The sequence below is a fragment of the Tursiops truncatus genome, chromosome 17 (assembly GCF_011762595.2).
Source record: "Tursiops truncatus isolate mTurTru1 chromosome 17, mTurTru1.mat.Y, whole genome shotgun sequence".
Lineage (NCBI taxonomy): Eukaryota > Metazoa > Chordata > Mammalia > Artiodactyla > Delphinidae > Tursiops > Tursiops truncatus.
This window is the reverse complement of record NC_047050.1, coordinates 63063104-63082553: the sequence shown is the minus strand read 5'-3', so window position 1 is coordinate 63082553 and position 19450 is coordinate 63063104. Positions and strand designations below refer to the sequence as shown.

At 43.6% G+C, this 19450-nt stretch overlaps 1 protein-coding gene across 1 annotated transcript in view; it reads right to left on the bottom strand.

The window, feature by feature from the left end:
- FER1L6 (fer-1 like family member 6) overlaps positions 1-19450 on the bottom strand; it is a 173826-nt gene that overhangs the window by 117483 nt on the left and 36893 nt on the right. Inside the window, exons 3-7 of the mRNA XM_073794722.1 lie at positions 14363-14442; positions 8556-8676; positions 5802-5856; positions 5577-5708; positions 1222-1284 (exon numbers count right to left, since the gene is read on the bottom strand). Coding sequence (XP_073650823.1) covers positions 1222-1284; positions 5577-5708; positions 5802-5856; positions 8556-8676; positions 14363-14435 — 444 coding nt within the window. The 5' untranslated portion in view covers positions 14436-14442. The remainder of the gene's footprint in view (positions 1-1221; positions 1285-5576; positions 5709-5801; positions 5857-8555; positions 8677-14362; positions 14443-19450) is intronic.

Below are 19450 nucleotides of genomic sequence, written 5' to 3'. Positions count from 1 at the left end.
GATTCCACTATTACCTAAGCCTCAATGTACGACTTATATATAATATGCATACATATAATGTAATGTAATATAATATAGTATAATTTATATAATAGAGATTGAGTGGGTGATAATGACAGGCAAGGAAGTCTTCAAGACAAGTTTTGCCATCTTCATAACTCTGATCAGGGTTGGTGTCACTGTTCAAAACGTTTCCTCATTCTCCACACGTCTTACGTTGTCACATAAAGTAGGAATTCTGTTCTTTCAGAATTTATTGGGAAGAGAGCACCTACCCTTCAAGCCCCCTGCCCATCCCCACCACTCTAAGGCATACACACCCCCACTGTGCTCTTCATGGGAGAAGCAGAGATTTCTCAGGCTGGGGAGATGGATGCAATGAGCCATCCGCAGCTCTCTGTTCCTTTACTGAGTGGTGTGATGTGAAGTTGGCAGTGATCCCGGTTGGCCTGCCCTACCCTCATTTGGACTAATACAGCTTCAACACGGGCACTTTCCTTCTCATTCCTGCCCTCTACATGGTGGGCCAACCTAGCAAGGCACCTGTGTGGATCAGGAAGCTCTCTCCATCTCTACTCCTCAGACTTGATCTGTGGAGACAGGAAATCGCCCGGCAGGGCTGAGGAAGGCTCTTCGTAGCCGACCCAACTCCCCGTGGGCAGGTCCTGATGTCTACACTCCGAGGCAACTATTAAGACTTCAAATGGCAACCACTTGCTCCAAATCACATTTTCCGACTCAGCATTATTGATATATCGGGTTGCTTCCTGCTTCTTGTTCCTATTTCTCTATTTATTAGCAAATAGGAGGGGAATGGGGGGTGTGACTAATTATTATTGGTGTGGCTATCACCCCAAGAGAGAAATACTAACATTTGCTTGATAAAAAGAAAGAAATCAACTCAAGATGACAATCTATTAAGATGTCATTTACACTTCACGTATATATTTCACATTCCCACATTAGTCAGCTACACAATGGCTTGATGGTAGCTTACAACTTGCTTCCAGTAAGTATAGAACCTTTCTTGAGTCTGTTTTCCTTCCCAGATGCCTCTGCACTGATTATTTCAAGTTCTATTCTGTTAGTTTCAAACTCAACAACCCACATTCACACTCCTGAATCTATTCATCCCTAAACAGACTGAGCTGTCCTAGAGAGTTCCCAAAGCCTAGAATCTCTTCCACCTCCCCTCACCCCCACCAGCAATGATATACTTACTGAGATTTTGATGATCTTGTCAAAAAGATGCAATTGGGGCCCAACGAAGTCGAAGACAAAGTACTGGAAAACATAAAGTTCATTCTGACCATAAATTCCTGGCTTGCGTGTAAGAACTCTGTTCTTGGAATAGATTTAGATCTGCATTTTTCTAACAAATGGCTGCAAGGTTCTCAATGACATAACTGTATCATCAATTGATTGGCCCTCCCCTACTGAAAGTCATTTAATTTGTTTTCAATTGTTTTCAAATAGAAAAAGAAAGACTATCACCAATTACATCTTTACATAACATATTTGTAAGTTTTCCTCTAATATGGACATGAGAATTGGAATTGTTGGGTCATGGCTTGTATGCCTGTAAATTTTTAGTAGCTAGCATAAAATTTTTTTCCAAAGGAGCTAAGCCATTTTACATTCCCACTGGCAGCATAGGAAAATAGCCATTCCCTTGCCAACCCTTGAATTTTCAATTCTTTTACATTTATCTATCTACCTATCTACCTATCTATCTATTTGTTGTCTATATATAATGATGAGTGAAAGTCTATCACAGTGTGGTTTTAATTTGGAGTGAACTTGATTAAAGTTTGATTTTCTCAGGATTTTTCAGCTTCAAACATCCCTGTGAAATTCCCAAGACTGACCAGGGAAAGAATGAAAAGAAATTATGGGTAAGGGATATTTCTAATTTGAGGAAAGCAATTGAATTCTAGAGTTGAAGAAAATATATAGACTGCTCTCCGTATTCTACAGTTAAAAAGACTGAAGATGAGAGAATTTAAAAGACATGCCTGGAGTCATATAGCCAGTTATCGCTGGGCTGGGGACCAAAGCTGAGTTCTCCTGAAGTTACTATAAAAGGAATTCAGGTGCTAGACGTTTCACCATTGGAACTTTATTGAGTGCCTCCCAAATGTGAGGTAGGAGGCTCCTCATGTAGAAAACTGGCGTAGTGCTTTGCTGTGGGTTGTGTGTTTTGAGGACTGATGGGGTTGGGGGAGGCCGGTAGGAAGTTGTTTCATGGATTGTTTTGTGTTTGAGCTGCAAGATGGAGGAATGACACAAGGACATCAGAGAAAAAAATGACAGCAGTAGGAAAGGGAGAAGTGACCACTAACAGCCTGCTGTTAAAGGCAACACAGAAAAACCAAAACGTGAAAGCTGTCATCATATACCATAATAAGAGATGTTCAAAATGGCCGTCCTTCAATATCAATGAAAAGTTACGTTATGTTCAGTGTCTCCTGTTTTAAGAAAACAGGAAACTATGTATAACATTTCAGGAAGTTTTTCATATACATGTTCAAACTTTTTAAGAGCTTCGGTGTTCAGAATTTCTTTTATGTCCAAAACACTTGCATGAAGTTCTTCATTCTCTAGTGTATGAGATGCTGGGGGTTCCTTTGGATCAATAAATTAGTTCTAATGTTTACTGCCTTCCACTGAGTTTCACATACAGTATTTCAGATTTAGCTGCCTCATATATGTTCCCTGGACCTCTGAACCCACACATTTTTCTAGCTGGGAAATATTCCCCAGCCTCTACTAACTGGTTCCTTCAACATCTGATGACCTTTGGGCTTGAAAAATTAGAGTCCAAATCTGTAACAAAGATTTTTAATTCTACTTCTTTGTTTTTTACTTGATTTCCCAATGATTACACTTAGCCTAATTGAATGTCATTTAGATCCAGGACTTGTATGCACAAAGCAAACATAAATAAAATCGTCAACAAATCTGTAGAGCTTTGCAGTTTTAAAGCATTTTCATGCACGTTATTTCATATCGCATTCAGGCCAAAGATGTTATGGAGCTGAGGTGTAGAACAGAAAGGAGAAAACTGTCACTTAAACACATCGTAAAAGTCTCAGAGGCAAGAATGATAAAGAGGAAAGGAGTTAACAGCTCAAATGTGATTTGGGAGTCTTCTATATATATCATTATGCATACTCTCTCTGCCTGCCTTTTCAATTACCACTCTCATTAAAAAATTAATTAATAAGAGTTTACTGAATTTTTTGACAATTCATGGTGTTGAAGTGCCTAGGGGGGAACAAGTACTCTTGCACACTGTTAGTTGGAGTACAAATTGTTACCTTTTTGGAGGGCAATGTGGTCATATCAAATTTTAAATGCATATACTCTTCACCCTAGTTATGCCATTTAAATATCATTATAAGTAGTATCCAAAGGCTGAAAAAAAATTTAATATCCATCAATGAGAGATTGGTTTAGTAAATTATAATATATCAATGCAATGGAAAACTCTACAGCAAAGAAGGGAAAATGAGATTGAACTATATGTTTTTTATATATATATATATAAATTTATTTATTTACTTTTTTTTTTTTGGCTGTGTTGGGTCTTTGTTGCTGCACGGGGGCTTTCTCTAGTTGCAGCGAGTGGGGGCTACTCTTTGTTGCCGGGCATGGGCTTTTCATTGTGGTGGCTTCTCTTATTGTAGAACACAGGCTCTAGGCATGTGGGCTTCAGCAGTTGTGGCTCGTGGTCTCTAAAGCACAGGCTTAGTAGTTGTGGCACACGGGCTTAGTTGCTCCGCGGCATGTGGGATCTTCCCGGACCAGGGCTCGAACCCGTGTCCCCTGCAATGGCAGGAGGATTCTCAACCACTGCACCACCAGGGAAGCCCTGAACTATATGTCTAGATACAGACTAATCTCCAAGATACATTGTTTTGTGAAAAGACCTAGGTCCAGGACAGTGTGTATAGAATGCTACCATTTGGCTACAGTATCTGTTTGTATGCTTATGCAGGCCTCGAATATCTCTGCAAAGGATACACAAATGCCTGGGGAGAATGGCTGTCTCCAGGGAGGGGCACTAAGGGATTAGATAGAGATCAAAGATCAGGGGGAAACACATTTATCATATATATTTTCACATATATCATTTTAAACTCTGTATCTCTGACCATTTTTAAAAACTGTTTAATCTTTTTATTTAAAAACAAGAATTTAGTGTGTATAAATTTAGAAGCTTTGTGTCTCTCCTTGATGCTTTCCTTTACAATTTTTGCGCTGCTTAGAAAAATACCACTGTTGTACTTTCCAACATAGCATGCCTATTTCAAAATTAATAATTAAATTTTCAATGTTTCTGCTATGCAAAAGAATGTATATCTTCTCCCTAACCAGCACATTTACTGGATATAAACTCAGAGCTTATGACAGATGAAGATGAGTTTATAAGAAATTGGTACAAGCACTATGGAAAACAGTATGGAGGTTCCTTAAAAAATTAAAAACAGAACTACCATAGGATCCAGCAATTCTACTTCTGAGTATTTATCTGAATAAACCAAATACACTAATTTGAAAACGTATATACATCCCTATGTTCATTGCAGCATTATTTACAATAGCCAAGATATGGAAGCAACCTAAGTGTCCATCAACAGATGAATGGATAAAGAAGATGGGGTATATATACACAATAGAATATTCCTCAATCATAGAAAATACTGAAATCTTGCCATCTGCGACAGCATGGGTGGACCTGGCGGGTAGTATGCTAAGTGAAATAAGTCCGAGAAAGAGAAATACCATATGATTTCACTTATATGTGGAATCTAAAAAACAAAACAAAGGAACAACTTACAAAACAGAAATAGACTCACAAATACAAAGAACAAATTGGTGTTTGCCAGAGGGGAGGGGTGTTGGGGGGATGTGTGAAATAGGTGAAGGGGACTAAGAGGTATAAACTACCAGTTATAAAGTAAATAAGTCACAGGGATGTAAAGTACAGCGCAGAAAATATAGTCAATAATATTGTAATAGGGCTTCCCTGGTGGCACAGTGGTTGGGAGTCCGCCTGCTCATGCAGGGGACACGAGTTCGTGCGCCGATCCGGGAGGATCCCACATGCCGCAGAGCGGCTGCGCCCGTCAGCCATGGCCGCAGAGCCTGCGTGTCCGAAGCCTGTGCTCCGCAACGGGAGAGGCCACAAGAGTGAGAGGCCCGCGTACCGCAAAAAAAATAATAATAATATTGTAATAACTTTGTATGGTGACAGATGGTAATCAGACTTACTGCGGTGATCATTTCATAATGTATTAAAAATTGCATTACTATGTTGTACACCTAAAACTAATATGATATTGTAAGTCAGTTATACTCCAGTAAATATTTTTTTTAAAGAAATAAGAAAATGGGTCTATTGAAAACACAGCAATGAATTTAATATCAGGAGGAATTCCTTGCCTCTCCTTTCCATTGTCTGTAAAATTTTGTAAGGAGGCTCTGCGATGGCTTTTCTATTTGAAGAATGCTGCAGAGTGGTGGTGAAGAGTGTGTTGGTGGAGAGGAAGTTGGTGACCTCCGTGACTTACTTCATTGTAAAATGGGTTGTTGGTTCCTTCCTTCACTGTGCTTTGCTTCTTCTCATCCCCAATTTCAATGATCACAACTGGGTCGATGTTCTCACCCACCAGCTGGCGGGCCTCAGTGATGTTGATGGCAATCTACAACACAAAGCAGCGTGTACACGCTCTGGGTCTGGCTGTTCATTCACACAAGAGCTGGGGGAGGCTTGGTAGGAAGAGCTCATCACTTACTTGGTAATTTTGGGATCTGACCTCCCCATCGTGGATCTTAGTCAACAGTTTTGATCTATTGAAAGAAAGTTTAACATATTTGTTTCATTAAGTAAGAACCTACCTTAGATCCATAAGCCATGAAAATATTTTCCCAGGTATTTCCACATGCTTTTATTTATATCACATATTCTCTCTCACCTCTGGAGGAGATAAGTATAGATGGACCATGACTTAACCTCTCTATGACTCAGTTTTCCCATCCTAAAAAATGGCACTAATAATAGCCCTTACCACAAGGAGTGATTGCTACAATTAAAAGATGTAAGGCATATAAAGGTTTAACCCAGTTCCTGGCAAGACTAAATGTCAATTCTTATTGTGAGTATGATTATCAGTATCATTTATTTTTTATTTTACAGAATGAGAAACTGAGATGCCTCAGCAAATCACTGGCAGAGCTGGGTCTAAATAAGGATCTCCCTAATCTGCTGTCTGATCCTATCCAGAGGGCCAATTTGCCATTTCTGGTAAATACAGCAATTCTGAGTTTCGTGATTGCTTTCGAAAAAAAAAAAAAAATTGGTAAAAAAGAAAATTGCAAAGAATGACCAAGATGTCATCTCAGCGAGATTTCACATTCCAGGGGATTTCATTTATCAGGACTGTCATGAGTAATTGAAAACAGATGTGCAACACCTGGGCATCTAGAAATTGGATAATAACATAAAGAGGTGAAGAATCCCTGTTGCCACAGAAGCAGCAATGGGTGGTATATAAACTGAGCTCGAGTTCCTATTGAATTTTATTCTCTTGCCTTCTAGCAACACTGCTGCATTTGACTTCCTTCCATTTCTGCTGATTGTAATTGAGTCCAGTAGAGAACAGAGTAAACTAGTAAAAGTCTGAAGGCTTTGGAGTCAGGCCGATGTGAATTAGAATATTGTTTTCCCCAATTTTGTGATATTAGCCTTAATTTCTTCATCTAAAAACAGAAATAATAATTTCTACTGCATAGGGTTGCTTTTAGGATTAAAAGAAATATTGCACGTAGGAAAGGGTAGATATCAAAGGGTATCTGTTCATCAATAAAACAGCAAACCTGTACTGACCATTTACCGTGTGAAAGCTCTGTGCTAGTCTCAGAGGAAAAACAAACATGAACAAGCCATCATCTTGGTCCTTGCAGAGCTAGCAAGCTATCCAAGGGAGAGAGGACCGAAGCAGATAAAGGGAGAACTATTAAGTGTGAGACATGTCGTAGAAAAAAATGTGATATAACTTCAGAGAAGAGAGAAATTTGTGAGAGCCTAAGTAAGCAACAAAGACATCACTACAGAGGTCAGATTTGAATTGAACATTGGTAGGTGGGTAGAATTTTAACTGATGGAGGATGCACTGGCCAGGAGAAAGCAAAAGGCTCGTACTTCTTTCTTCTCTTTCTCCTGCCTTCCTCCACTAATTCTATGCTATTATCTTAGTGAAATAAATGGCAAAGGATCCATTAAAGGATATTAAAAAATAACTGAAGTCCTGATTCTGGGGTTTGCGGGGGTGGCAGCTGTCATGGTGCCGTGTAGGGGGAAGGAGACATTGCAGTGAGTATGAACGTACAAACTTCACATCTTCTTTTAAGGGTCAAGCTCTGAGCTATCACCTTTCCTGATTTCCATCTGTCTCCCGCCCCCTGCCCCCCTCCCCATACACACATACACTGTGTACCATCCTGTCACAGCCCAGTAACACCAACTCAGGATGTGCCACACAAGGAAGCACTAATCTGCCCTACTGATAATAACAACTCTGAGCGGAAAAGGAAGGGATGGCATGAGGAATTATCATTAGCAAGAAATTGACATAAACAAATATGGTAGACTAAAAGCATTGATAGCCCCAATTATTGGCTTCCTTGTATCCAGGATTTTTACCCTGTAACTTGTAGCCTCCTCTTGCTGTGACATGGGCTAGACTTGTGACTTGCATTGGTCAACAGAATGCAGCAGAAATGACTTTTGCCAATTCCAAGCCTGGGCTCAAGAGATCTTGTGTACTTCCACTTTCTCTCCTGGAACCCTGCCATCACCACCATTGGAATAAGCTTGGAATAGCCTGCTGGAGGATCTAATACTGTATGGAGGAGAGGCCAGTGGTCCCAGGTAAAGCAATACTGGACCAGCCCACCACCAACCAACAGTCAAACTAAAATCAGCAGAACTGCCAAATGACAAGAGACACATCAGTCATATACCTGTGACTACCTGGAACCAGTAAAACTATCCAAACTAACGCATGATAAGTGCTCATATTAAGCCACTGAGCTTAGGGGTTATTGGTTACACACCTATAGCTAACTGATACAACAAATTGCACGCAGAAGGCCAGTTTGTTCTGACTTTTTGTTGGGTAGTATAAGAACCACTTTCTCATCTGGGACAAACACAAAGCCAAGACATCTAGCATCTTGATGAATTAAAGAGCAGGTGAGGGACAGCACCTGATTCTGTCTCCTGTTGCTGCTGTCATTCCTGAACAATGAGGGACATGAGTACCTTAACTCAGGAAATTTAAGACTAGACGTTGGTAGAGCCGGGACCCTGGCCAGCACTGCCACAGAGAAAGTAGAGGAGACAAAACACTCAGTCTTCCTGCCTCAGACCTTCAGCTCCTGTAGACGGTGCCTAGGTGTTATTCTCTGGTCTCCCAGAGCCTGCAGGAGCACCTGGCAGAGGGGAGGTGCTAGCAAATGCGTGCTGATTGCCTGTATCAATACTGTACCTTCTCTTTGGAGGAGCTGAGGGGACAGGAGAGGTGGAAGCATTGTCAGAAATCAGATCTCCTCCCAGGCCTTCCTGGTGAGAAAGCCCCTCCTGTGGTGCTTCTGCTTCACCTTGACCATCTAGAAAAGCAAACAAAAGGGACAGATCTATTAAATATGACACACCGTGGCAATATGAGCCTCAACCCTGTGTCCAGGCTACGCCAGTCACCGTAAGGTGTACAAGGACTGGTCAAAGACAGTCCTTGACCGCATGGACCTTAACATCTCATTGGCAGAAAAGCCAGACACATACTATGTATCTTCTGTTTCCAAAAAAGAGAGGGAGTAGATTTGTATGCCTGGTATTGTGGAATTATGGATTATGAATTTAAAGATATGCTTTCGGGGTTTCCCTGGTGGCACAGTGGTTGAGAGTCCGCCAGCTGATGTAGGGGACATGGGTTCGTGCCCCGGTCTGGGAAGATCCCACATGCCGTGGAGCGGCTGGGCCCTTGAGCCATGGCCGCGGAGCCTGTGCTCCGCAACGGGAGAGGCCACAACAGCGAGAGGCCTGCGCACCGCGATGAAGAGTGGCCCCTGCTCGCCACAACTAGAGAAAGCCCTCGCACAGAAACGAAGACCCAACTTAGCCAAAAATAAAATAAATAAATAAATTTTAAAAAATAAAAGAATGAGGAGCAACTGTTAGAGAATCAGGTTTACAGTGAACATTCTTAGGTACGTTATACATGCCAGAAACCGGGCTAGGTTAGACGTTCAGGATGGAGGAATTAACAAAACGTGGACCCCTCCCTCTAGGGGTTTACGTGCTGGAGGGTGAGACAGGCCTGCAGGCAGGAAGGCAGTGAGCTAAAGCGTCATCCATAGCTAACTCATTCACTGATCGATTCACTCATTCTGTTCTCTCCAATCTACTCACCAAGGAGCTCCACTGCAACCTTCTTTAAAAAAATAAAAAATCATGTTTCTCTTTTGAAAACCCCTCCATGGCTTTCCATCGCACTTAGAACAAATCCGAAGTGCACACGCAACTCTAATTCCCTGTCCTACCTGACTGCCATCTCCTCCTCCTGGCCTACCTGCCCCCCGGCCCCACCCTCAGTGCTTTCTAGTCACACAGGCTGACTTCCATCCCTTCTAACAAGCTCTGTCCTGCTTGGAGTCTTTCTTCACAGGCAGCCCTCCGCCTGAGCTGCTCTCCCTGCCCACCCCTCGGGGGCTCACCCTCGATGCTGTAACTTAAATATGACCCCCCTGCTCAGGGAGCCCCTCTCAGACCACACTAAAAGAGATCCCCCAATAGTCTCCATGTAAGCACATTGTCTATTTTCTTTACAGCACTTTTCTCCACTTGTAATGCAGTTACCGCATCAGCGTCCCCATGGATAACAGATGGCCCGTCCACAGCAGGATGACTTGAGGACTTTTTACAAAGGTGTGGGTCTAGGAAAACCACAAAGGGTCGTACAGCTATCTGTGGCTATGGCAGCCAAGCTGATACCACGTGGAGGCCCCCAAAATGAGGAGAGAGAACAGTTACCAGAACGTGGAAGGAGAGGAAGTCAGGTCTAGTCGGCTTTCCTAGGTGGAGGGGCACCCATCCTCCAGCTGAGGGACACATCCAACCACTGGGTCCTGACCTCACACTCCTTCCTCCCCCAGACCTCCTGCTGGGGTACCCCCTTGGGGAAGGGACCTGGGTTGGGCATCCATAGCGGTCAGCCTCCTGGGACAGAGAAGAGGTGGACAAGCGTGGAAGATAGATCTGGAGGGGCAAACGGAAGAATCCTCCACAGGGCTGTCTTCCCTCTAAACTATCCAACATCACCACTACATACCCAGAACCGAGCACAGGACCCTACGCTCAGCAGACATTCTATTAATATTTGCTAAATAAATGAACGAAGGATGATCATGGGAGGTACCCAACAACTACTCTTTGGGCAGCTAATTAATGGATGCGTCAGGATCATTGGAATTTTAGGAAATTAAGGCATAGCCATTATGTCTCAAAATACAAAGATGTAAGAGCCACAGTCTTTGAGAATCTCTAAACATTTCACCCAGAAAAGTCCTAACTTCCCCAGTCAGGCCAAGAAGGAAAGACCAATTTGCACTAAGTTCTGTAGACTTTGTTTTCGCTGTCTCCCACAGGGTCAGCCCCTGGCCAGTAGGATGGATGCTATTTACTTTTAGGAGGGCACTGACTCCTCTCCGCCCTGTTTGCTCTGTGGGCTGAAGACTCTAATTCAACATTGTGAAAATGACTCTACTACCCAAAGCAATCTACAGATTCAATGCACTCCCTATCAAACTACCACTGGCATTTTTCACAGAACTAGAACAAAACATTTCACAATTTGTATGGAAACACAAAAGACCCCGAATAGCCAAAGCAATCTTGAGAAAGAAAAACAGAGCTGGAGGAATCAGGCTCCCTGACTTCAGACTATACTACAAAGCTACAGTAATCAAGACAGTATGGTACTGACACAAAACAGATATATAGATCATTGAAACAGATAGAAAGCCCAGAGATAAACCCACACACATATGGTCACCTTATCTTTGATAAAGGAGGCAGGAATGTACAGTGGAGAAAGGACAGCCTCTTCAATAAGTGGTGCTGGGAAAACTGGACAGGTACACGTAAAAGTATGAGATTAGATCACTCCCTAACACCATACACAAAAATAAGCTCAAAATGGATTAAAGACCTAAAGGTAAGGCCAGAAACTGTCAAACTCTTAGAGGAAAACATAGAACACTCTATGACATAAACCACAGCAAGATCCTTTTTGACCCACCTCCCAGAGGAATGGAAATAAAAACAAAAATAAACACATGGGACCTAATGAAACTTCAAAGCTTTTGCACAGCAAAGGAAACCATAAACAAGACCAAAAGACAACCCTCAGAATGGGAGAAAACATTTGCAAATGAAGCAACTGACAAAGGATTAATCTCCAAAATTTACAATCAGCTCATGCAGCTCAATAACAAAAAAACAAACAACCCAATCCAAAAATGGGCAGAAGATCTAAATAGACATTTCTCCAAAGAAGACATACAGACTGCCAGCAAACACATGAAAGAATGCTCAACATCATTAATCATTAGAGAAATGCAAATCAAAACTACAATGAGATATCATCTCACACCAGTCAGAATGGCCATCATCAAGAAATCTAGAAACAATAAATGCTGGAGAGGGTGTGGAAAAAAGGGAACAGTCTTGCACTGCTGGTGGGAATGTGAATTGGTACAGCCACTATGGAGAACAGTACGGAGGTTCCTTAAAAAACTACAAATAGAACTACCATATGACCCAGCAATCCCACTACTGGGCATATACCCTAAGAAAACCATAATTCAAAAAGAGTCATGTACCAAAATGTTCATTGCAGCTGTATTTACAATAGCCAGGACGTGGAAACAACCTACGTGTCCATCATCGGATGAATGGATAAAGAAGATGTGGCACATACATACGATGGAATATTACTCAGCCATAAAAAGAAACGAAATTGAGCTACTTGTAATGAGGTGGATAGACCTAGAGTCTGTCATACAGAGTGAAATAAGTCAGAAAGAGAAAGACAAATACCGTATGCTAACACATATATATGGAATTTAAGGGGAAAAAAATGTCATGAAGAACCTAGGGGTAAGACAGGAATAAAGACACAGACCTACTAGAGAATGGACTTGAGGATATGGGGAGGGGGAAGGGTAAGCTGTGACAAAGCGAGAGAGAGGCATGGACATATATACACTACAAAACGTAAGGTAGATAGCTAGTGGGAAGCAGCCGCATAGCACAGGGAGATCAGGTGCTTTGTGACCGCCTGTAGGGGTGGGATGGGGAGGGTGGTAGGGAGGGAGACACAAGAGGGAAGAGATATGGGAACATATGTATATGTATAACTGATTCACTTTGCTATAAAGCAGAAACTAACACACCATTGTAAAGCAATTATACTCCAATAAAGATGTTAAAAAAAAAAAAAAATGAGCCCTGGGGAGCCAGCTCCTCTGAAATCCCTATGGTCGGCTGCCCTGAATCTCCACCAGCTTGTTCCTTCCCCGCTGCGCAGTCAGTAAGGGCTCCTAACTGGAGGCTGACCCATGGGGTAGGAAAGCCTGGGCTCTGGTGTAAGACTGACCTAGCCTCAGGAGCCAGCTTCTGCACCTATTGGTTGTGTGACTTTTAGCAAACACTTATCCTCTCTGAATCTCTTATAAAACAGGGGCAAAGGAAACTACATTTCAGAGTCATGAATGATGTATGTAAAGTAAAAAGCAGCAGTGGCTTATTCAATGTGTCATAGATATTATTTTTCATAAGGTCCTTGAAGGAAGGAACTGTGTCTTATTCAACCTTGTATCTCCAGGACCTACTGCAGGGTCATAATTTCAAGGACGTCAGGAAAGACCCCAGGGTCTTTTCTACCCAATCCCTGATACCTTCAACTTGAGTGAATAGACAAGTACTTCTATTAAGCTTTAAGCCTTGTCTCCACCTAAAATGTAATGCCTCTCCTGTCCCATCCAAGAATGACTTGATCGTTACTATCAACACTTTAATATGAATGAGTCTCTGTATTTTCCCATCGTAAGGTTAGGTTTTCCCTGAGGGTGAGGAGTGAAGCTGGGTGGAGGACAGGTTGCAGGGCACCTGCAGGGTACGCGGTGAAGGCTGAAGGACGCACCCCTCCAAGGAGATGAGAGGGGTGAAAATAAAGCAGACTCACTGTACCATTTTGGTTTAGAAATGGTCCAGAAAGCTAGCCTTGAACCAGTTGCTGTCACGACCACCCAACGTAAGTTTCCAGACACCACCCCAGACCTGTCCATTGGAATCAGTTGATCATATTTGATTCAATACACATGAGTGTCTCCCTGATATGGGGCCTGGCCTCCACTGGCACAGGTCACACTGTAACTTGGAGCTTTGCTCTTCTGGAGAAGGAATCGCCCATTCTAAGCGCAGAAAGTCTGAGAGCCTGGATTTATCAATATATCCCAATGCCATTGCTTCCTGGCTCTGCACCTCCCACCCTCAAGGCTGGCTTCATGGGTCTGTGCAGCCCTGTAGGGTCCTGTGATCAGAAGGAACTCATTGCCCTTGGCCTAATGCTCTGCAGTCACCATCCAGATATTCTTAATAAGTTCTTAACAATGGCTTTGCATTTTCATTTTTCACTGAGCCCTGCAATTCTGCAGCTGGTCTTTTCCACACTTTACTTACTCTCTCTGCATCTCTGTAACCTCATTTGTGAAATTGGGATAGCCACACCTTCTGGTAGGATGACGGAGGGGTTAAATGAGACAGTATATGTAAAGCCTCCCCCAGAGCAGCTGCTACCCTCCCTCTGATTTTCAAAATCTCACTTGCTTCTCCCATGATCGCGCGGTCAGCTCAGTAGCCCACGTCATGCCCACTTAACAAAGGGAGAAGCTGGGACTTGGAGCTGCTGAGTGACTTATCCTGGGCCACAGAGCAAATCAGAACAGAAATGGGAGCTTGAACCCTGTCACTGCCTCCTTGGGGGGAATCCTTCCGGGGTCCAGCAGGTGTCCACCCATCCTTGTTTGGCCAAGGGACCAGATGACCAGTGGCGCAGGGGGGGGTCACTTTGGGCCTGCACTTGGGGTTGGCAGGGTCTGAAGACCCAGAAGGCAGCACAGTTCCCACCTCACTCCTCGGAGAATGAATCCCATTCTCAGCCAAGGGGGGGTCAACCCTGGAGACCTGCAGGCCCCAGGGTGGTGGTCCCTCCCCACCCCTCAAAAGACTCACCTTGGGCACCCTGGTTGGCTAGGATTAACCCCTTCTCTGCTTTCTTCTTCTTCTTCAGCTTCAGCCCAAACATCTCCTTTCTGAAAAAAAAAGAAAAATTAAAAAATACAGTGATAATAACTTTGACTCACTCAGACATGTTAAGAGAAAATACACACACACACACACACACACACACACACACACACACACACACACACACACACACACACACACACACACACACACACACACACACACACACACACACACACACACACTGAGTTCTTCTTCTGGAACCTGACCATCCTCCTAAACCACCCGGGATGGGCATCAAAAGACAAGTATCAGGATGACCCAACATGCTCTCCAGACTCTTACAGAAACCACAAAACCCCCTCCTAAACAGAAATCCTGAGTCCACCTAGAACCACACTTAAATTAGGCATAATACAAATACTAATAACACTAGCTGTTTTCTTCTCCATTTCTCTTTACTCAGCTGTGCCAGGCATTCAAAACATATGATATCATTTAATCATCACAGAAACCCTCTCCTATCCATCTTACAGATGAGGGGCCAAGGCCCAGAGAGGGTAAGTAAAGTTTCCAAGGTCACACAGCTCTTAAGTGTCAGAGCTACCCCTGGAACCAGGCCTGTCTGATTTTAGAGCCCAGGCTCTAACCACAGGGTCACCTAAGCAGAATGAACACCCTCTCCACAGCTGAGCTCCAGACCATTTCTAAGGTCAAGAGGCTCTGGGATTTATTAAGGTCACTCCACAAGTGCACAGCTCAGCTGACATGTAGTATATGCCCAGAATGTTAGCTATTATTATTATTATTATTAGCCATGAGCAGGAAGCTGTTTGGGGGCCTCCTCCTCAGCCCTGGAAAGGGGCCCAGTCTGTTGTTTCTAACTGACACCAGGAGCATCCCCACCCTCTGCCAGCCTGCTGAGAGAATCCATTTCTGGAGCTGCGCGGAAGGATGGAAGGTCAGAAAAAGTTCTGGCTTTGAGTCGGGCAGGCTGATGGGGTGGTCTTTGGAGACGGGAAGAAGAGGAACAGGGACGGAATGGAGAAGGGAGGCGAGAGCAGCAAAGGCTCGGACCCTCTCAGCGAGCATCCTGCAGTCCTGAGCAATGTGAGGACAGTGGCAGAACAACTGAAGTTTTCCATTTTCTTACATATTTAGGACTCAAGAGTGCGTGGACTGCAGTGGCCAAGATCGGGGCCTCCACAGCCAGACTGCCTGGGTGCTAATCCCAGCACCATCTCTTCGATCTTGAACAGGTCACTTAACCTCTCAAAACTCCAGGGTCCTCATGTGTAAATGAGATAACAAATGTAAAGCATTTAGCCCAGTACCTGGAACATACTAGTTCCTCAATAAATGTTAGCTATTCTTGTTATTATTTGAAGGGATAAGGTTAGAACTAATGAGAGGAAGCTACTAGGAGACATATGTCCCCTCCATTCACTTATTTATTTATTTCCTTATTTGTTTATTTATTCTTTTCATGTCCAGCCTTGATCCAGATGAGGAATTAAGGAGCCTTCCTCATTGGTGCTGCCTGAACAGTGGAATGCACTGCACTGGGTGGAAGTGAGTTCCCAGTTCCTGGAGATGTGCAAGCAGAGACCTAAGGACCACTGGTAAAAGATGTTGTAGAGAGGACAAACATCAAAAGCAGGGGGCACTGGCCTAGTGGACTCCGGGGGTCCTTTGAGATCCTGAAATACAGTAGAATGATGGAAAGAATGGGTTCTGAATTTATAAGCAGCTCATGCAGCTCAATAACAAAAAAACAAACAACCCAATCCAAAAATGGGCAGAAGACCTAAATAGACATTTCTCCAGAGAAGATATACAGATTGCCAACAAACACATGAAAGAATGCTCAACATCATTAATCATTAGAGAAATGCAAGTCAAAACTACAATGAGATATCATTTCACACCAGTCAGAACAGCCATCATCAAAAAATCTACAAACAATAAATGCTGGAGAGGGTGTGGAGAAAAGGGAACCCTCTTACACTGTTGGTGGGAATGTAAATTGATACAGCCACTGTGCAGAACAGTATGGAGGTTCCTTAAAAAACTACAAATAGAACTACCATATGACCCAGCAATCCCACTACTGGGCATATACCCTAAGAAAACCATAATTCAAAAAGAGTCATGTACCAAAATGTTCATTGCAGCTCTATTTACAATAGCCAGGAGATGGAAACAATCTAAGTGTCCATCACCGGATGAATGGATAAAGAAGATGTGGCACATATATACAATGGAATATTACTCAGCCATAAAAAGAAACGAAATTGAGCTATTTGTAATGAGGCGGATAGCCCTAGAGTCTGTCATACAAAGTGAAGTAAGTCAGAAAGAGAAAGACAAATACCATATGCTAACACATATATATGGAATCTAAGAAAAAAAATATATCATGAAGAACCTAGGGGTAAGACAGGAATAAAGACACAGACCTACTAGAGAATGGACTTGAGGATATGGGGAGGGGGAAGGGTAAGCTGTGAAAAAGCGCGAGAGAGGCATGGACATATATACACTACCAAACGTAAGGTAGATAGCTAGTGGGAAGCAGCTGCATAGCACAGGAAGATCAGCTCGGTGCTTTGTGACCGCCTGGAGGGGTGGGAGGGAGATGCAAGAGGGAAGAGATATGGGGACATATGTATATGTATAACTGATTCACTCTGTTATAAAGCAGAAACTAACACACCATTGTAAAGCAATTATACTCCAATAAAGATGTAAAAAAAAAAAAAAAAAAAGAATGGGTTCTGGAACCACCCAGACAGGGTCGGATTGGGTAAGTCACAGCACTTCTCTGAGCCAGTTTCCACCTGAGTACAATGGAGATAAATGACACCGTACATACTTTACAGGATTGTTGTAAGAATATAATGAGGTAAGTAAGCAAAGCACCTAGGACAAAGCAAAGCTGTGATAAGAACACGCTTCTGAGTCTCCCAGGAATCTCAAATACACAAGGGACATTCCCTTTTTTTCCTGAAATTTCTTAAAGGAAATTTCCAATAATAGTTTTTGCTTTCCTGTTTTCAAAGGAGAGTTACCATGCAGAGAGTCCAAGGCCAGTCCCGTCCAGACCCTGAATTGCCACTGTGGTCCCCAAGGGCTCCCTGCCATGATCATTTCACAGAGGCAGAATCTGATGTTCCTGGGAAGTTGGCAAGCAGGCTCGACAGAGTACTTGAGAAGACTGAGTAACTTCCATCTGGAAACAGGAAGTTGCTACCAGTAAATGACAGTAGCTACCGGAGGGAGACTTAACACTCCTTTAGGAAGCTGACAGTTCATCACGGATGGCCTCAGCATTCCGAGCCCTCCCACAGGGCAGTGACTGAGGCATGGGGCATGCCACAGGCTACTGTCGTGGGCACGGGAGCAGGGAGAGATGCGCCACCTCTCAGAGTCAGGCACCCCTGCCCCTCCAAAACCAAGAGCTCCTAACCCTGCTGTCCATTAAACCCACCTAAGGAGTTTAAAATATACCAATGTCCGGAACCACCTTCAGAGATTTTTAATTAATTTGGGAGAAGAACCAGTTCTCAGGAGGTCTGCTCTAGACACAGCTCAGACCCCCTACAGAGGAAGCCAGAAACCTTCCAGTAATGCCCAAAGAATTTACAACCAGCTCTGCTCTCTGCGTGGATTGATGTTTGTTTCACAAACACACAAGGTTGTCTGCCTGAAACTCTGAGTCAGTTATCAAGGGCACTCCCAGCATGACTCCCAGCGTGAAAAGGTTTCTTGATGAAAATTGATTTCTTCTCCTCAGCCCCCTGACATCCACAGTAGAGAGGGCATAGCTCGCCAGCCCTGAAAGATCTTGCCACTGGCAGATTGCACAGCCCAGGGTAAATTGGAGACACAAGACTCAGCTCAGGGCCCTGCCTGAAGCCACCTGTTAGCTCCAGAATTGGGGGCTGCATGCTTAAATCAGATGAACACGTTTCATTCTCACATGACACAATATTTCTTATCAAATCCACAGGGTGATGTTAAAAAAGGAAACAATGCTTATACAATGTAAAACATGCTATAAAGTATTACAATGTTGATGACAAGAAAACATGCTACAATATTCCCCTGAGTGAGTTCTGAAGGTTTTAAACATGCTTTGACACTCACCAAGTGCCAAGAATACCATGTTACATACATAAGCTCCTAGGATCCCCACCACGTACCACGAGGAGGATGCTATTATTATCCACTTTTACAAACAAGAGTTTGTCGGGGTTTCCAGCCAATATTTTGGGATCAACCAGTAAAGCAGGAAGACTTACCTGGTAAGTCTTCAAGGCAGTTGCCATCGTACCGGCCCCCCTCTCCAGTTTGCCGAGGATTCCGGCATGGGAACCTCCTGCCCCACTTCAAAGAAAGGATGGAACTCTCCAGTTTAGGGTCTACTGAATCTCCTCCCAGGGCCACCCCAAGATAAGTCAAGAGACACACAGCAACCCCCATACCACCCTGGTCTCCTCAGGGCGAAGCTACCACGACTCCGATATCTACATCCAAACAGCGAGAGCATTAAACAGTGCGCGTGTTTAACTTGCTTCCGCACATCTGTTCAAGGCGGCGTTGCTCCACGTTGAGCCCAGGGCTCGCACTGCCAGGGAGGCAGCCAGCCTGGCACACAGAAAGAGGAGCCCGGCAACTGGAGTTTGGGTCTCATCTATGACACTTTCTAGCTACGTCACTGCAGCTGGCCACAGGACTTCTCGGAGCTCCAGGCTCCTCTTCTGCAGGAAGTGGTGGTAAAGTTAACACTGCTTTTCTCACTGGGATATTGTGTATGTCACCTCATTGAACCCTCATGCTGAACTGCTCTAAGCTCTACAAATAGCAACTTTACTGTCATGTCCACGGCTCAGGGGAGCGAGATCAGGAAATCGCTCACAACCACGGTCACCTTGTGGTTTTCCACTTGTGTCACCAGATTCCCCTTCTGGAATCACCTTTTCTACCTTCAGTGCAGAAGAGAAGCAGCTCAGGCCAAGAGGCCAAACACTAAGTTAATTGCATCAATGGATGTGACCAGTACCGGCCCCT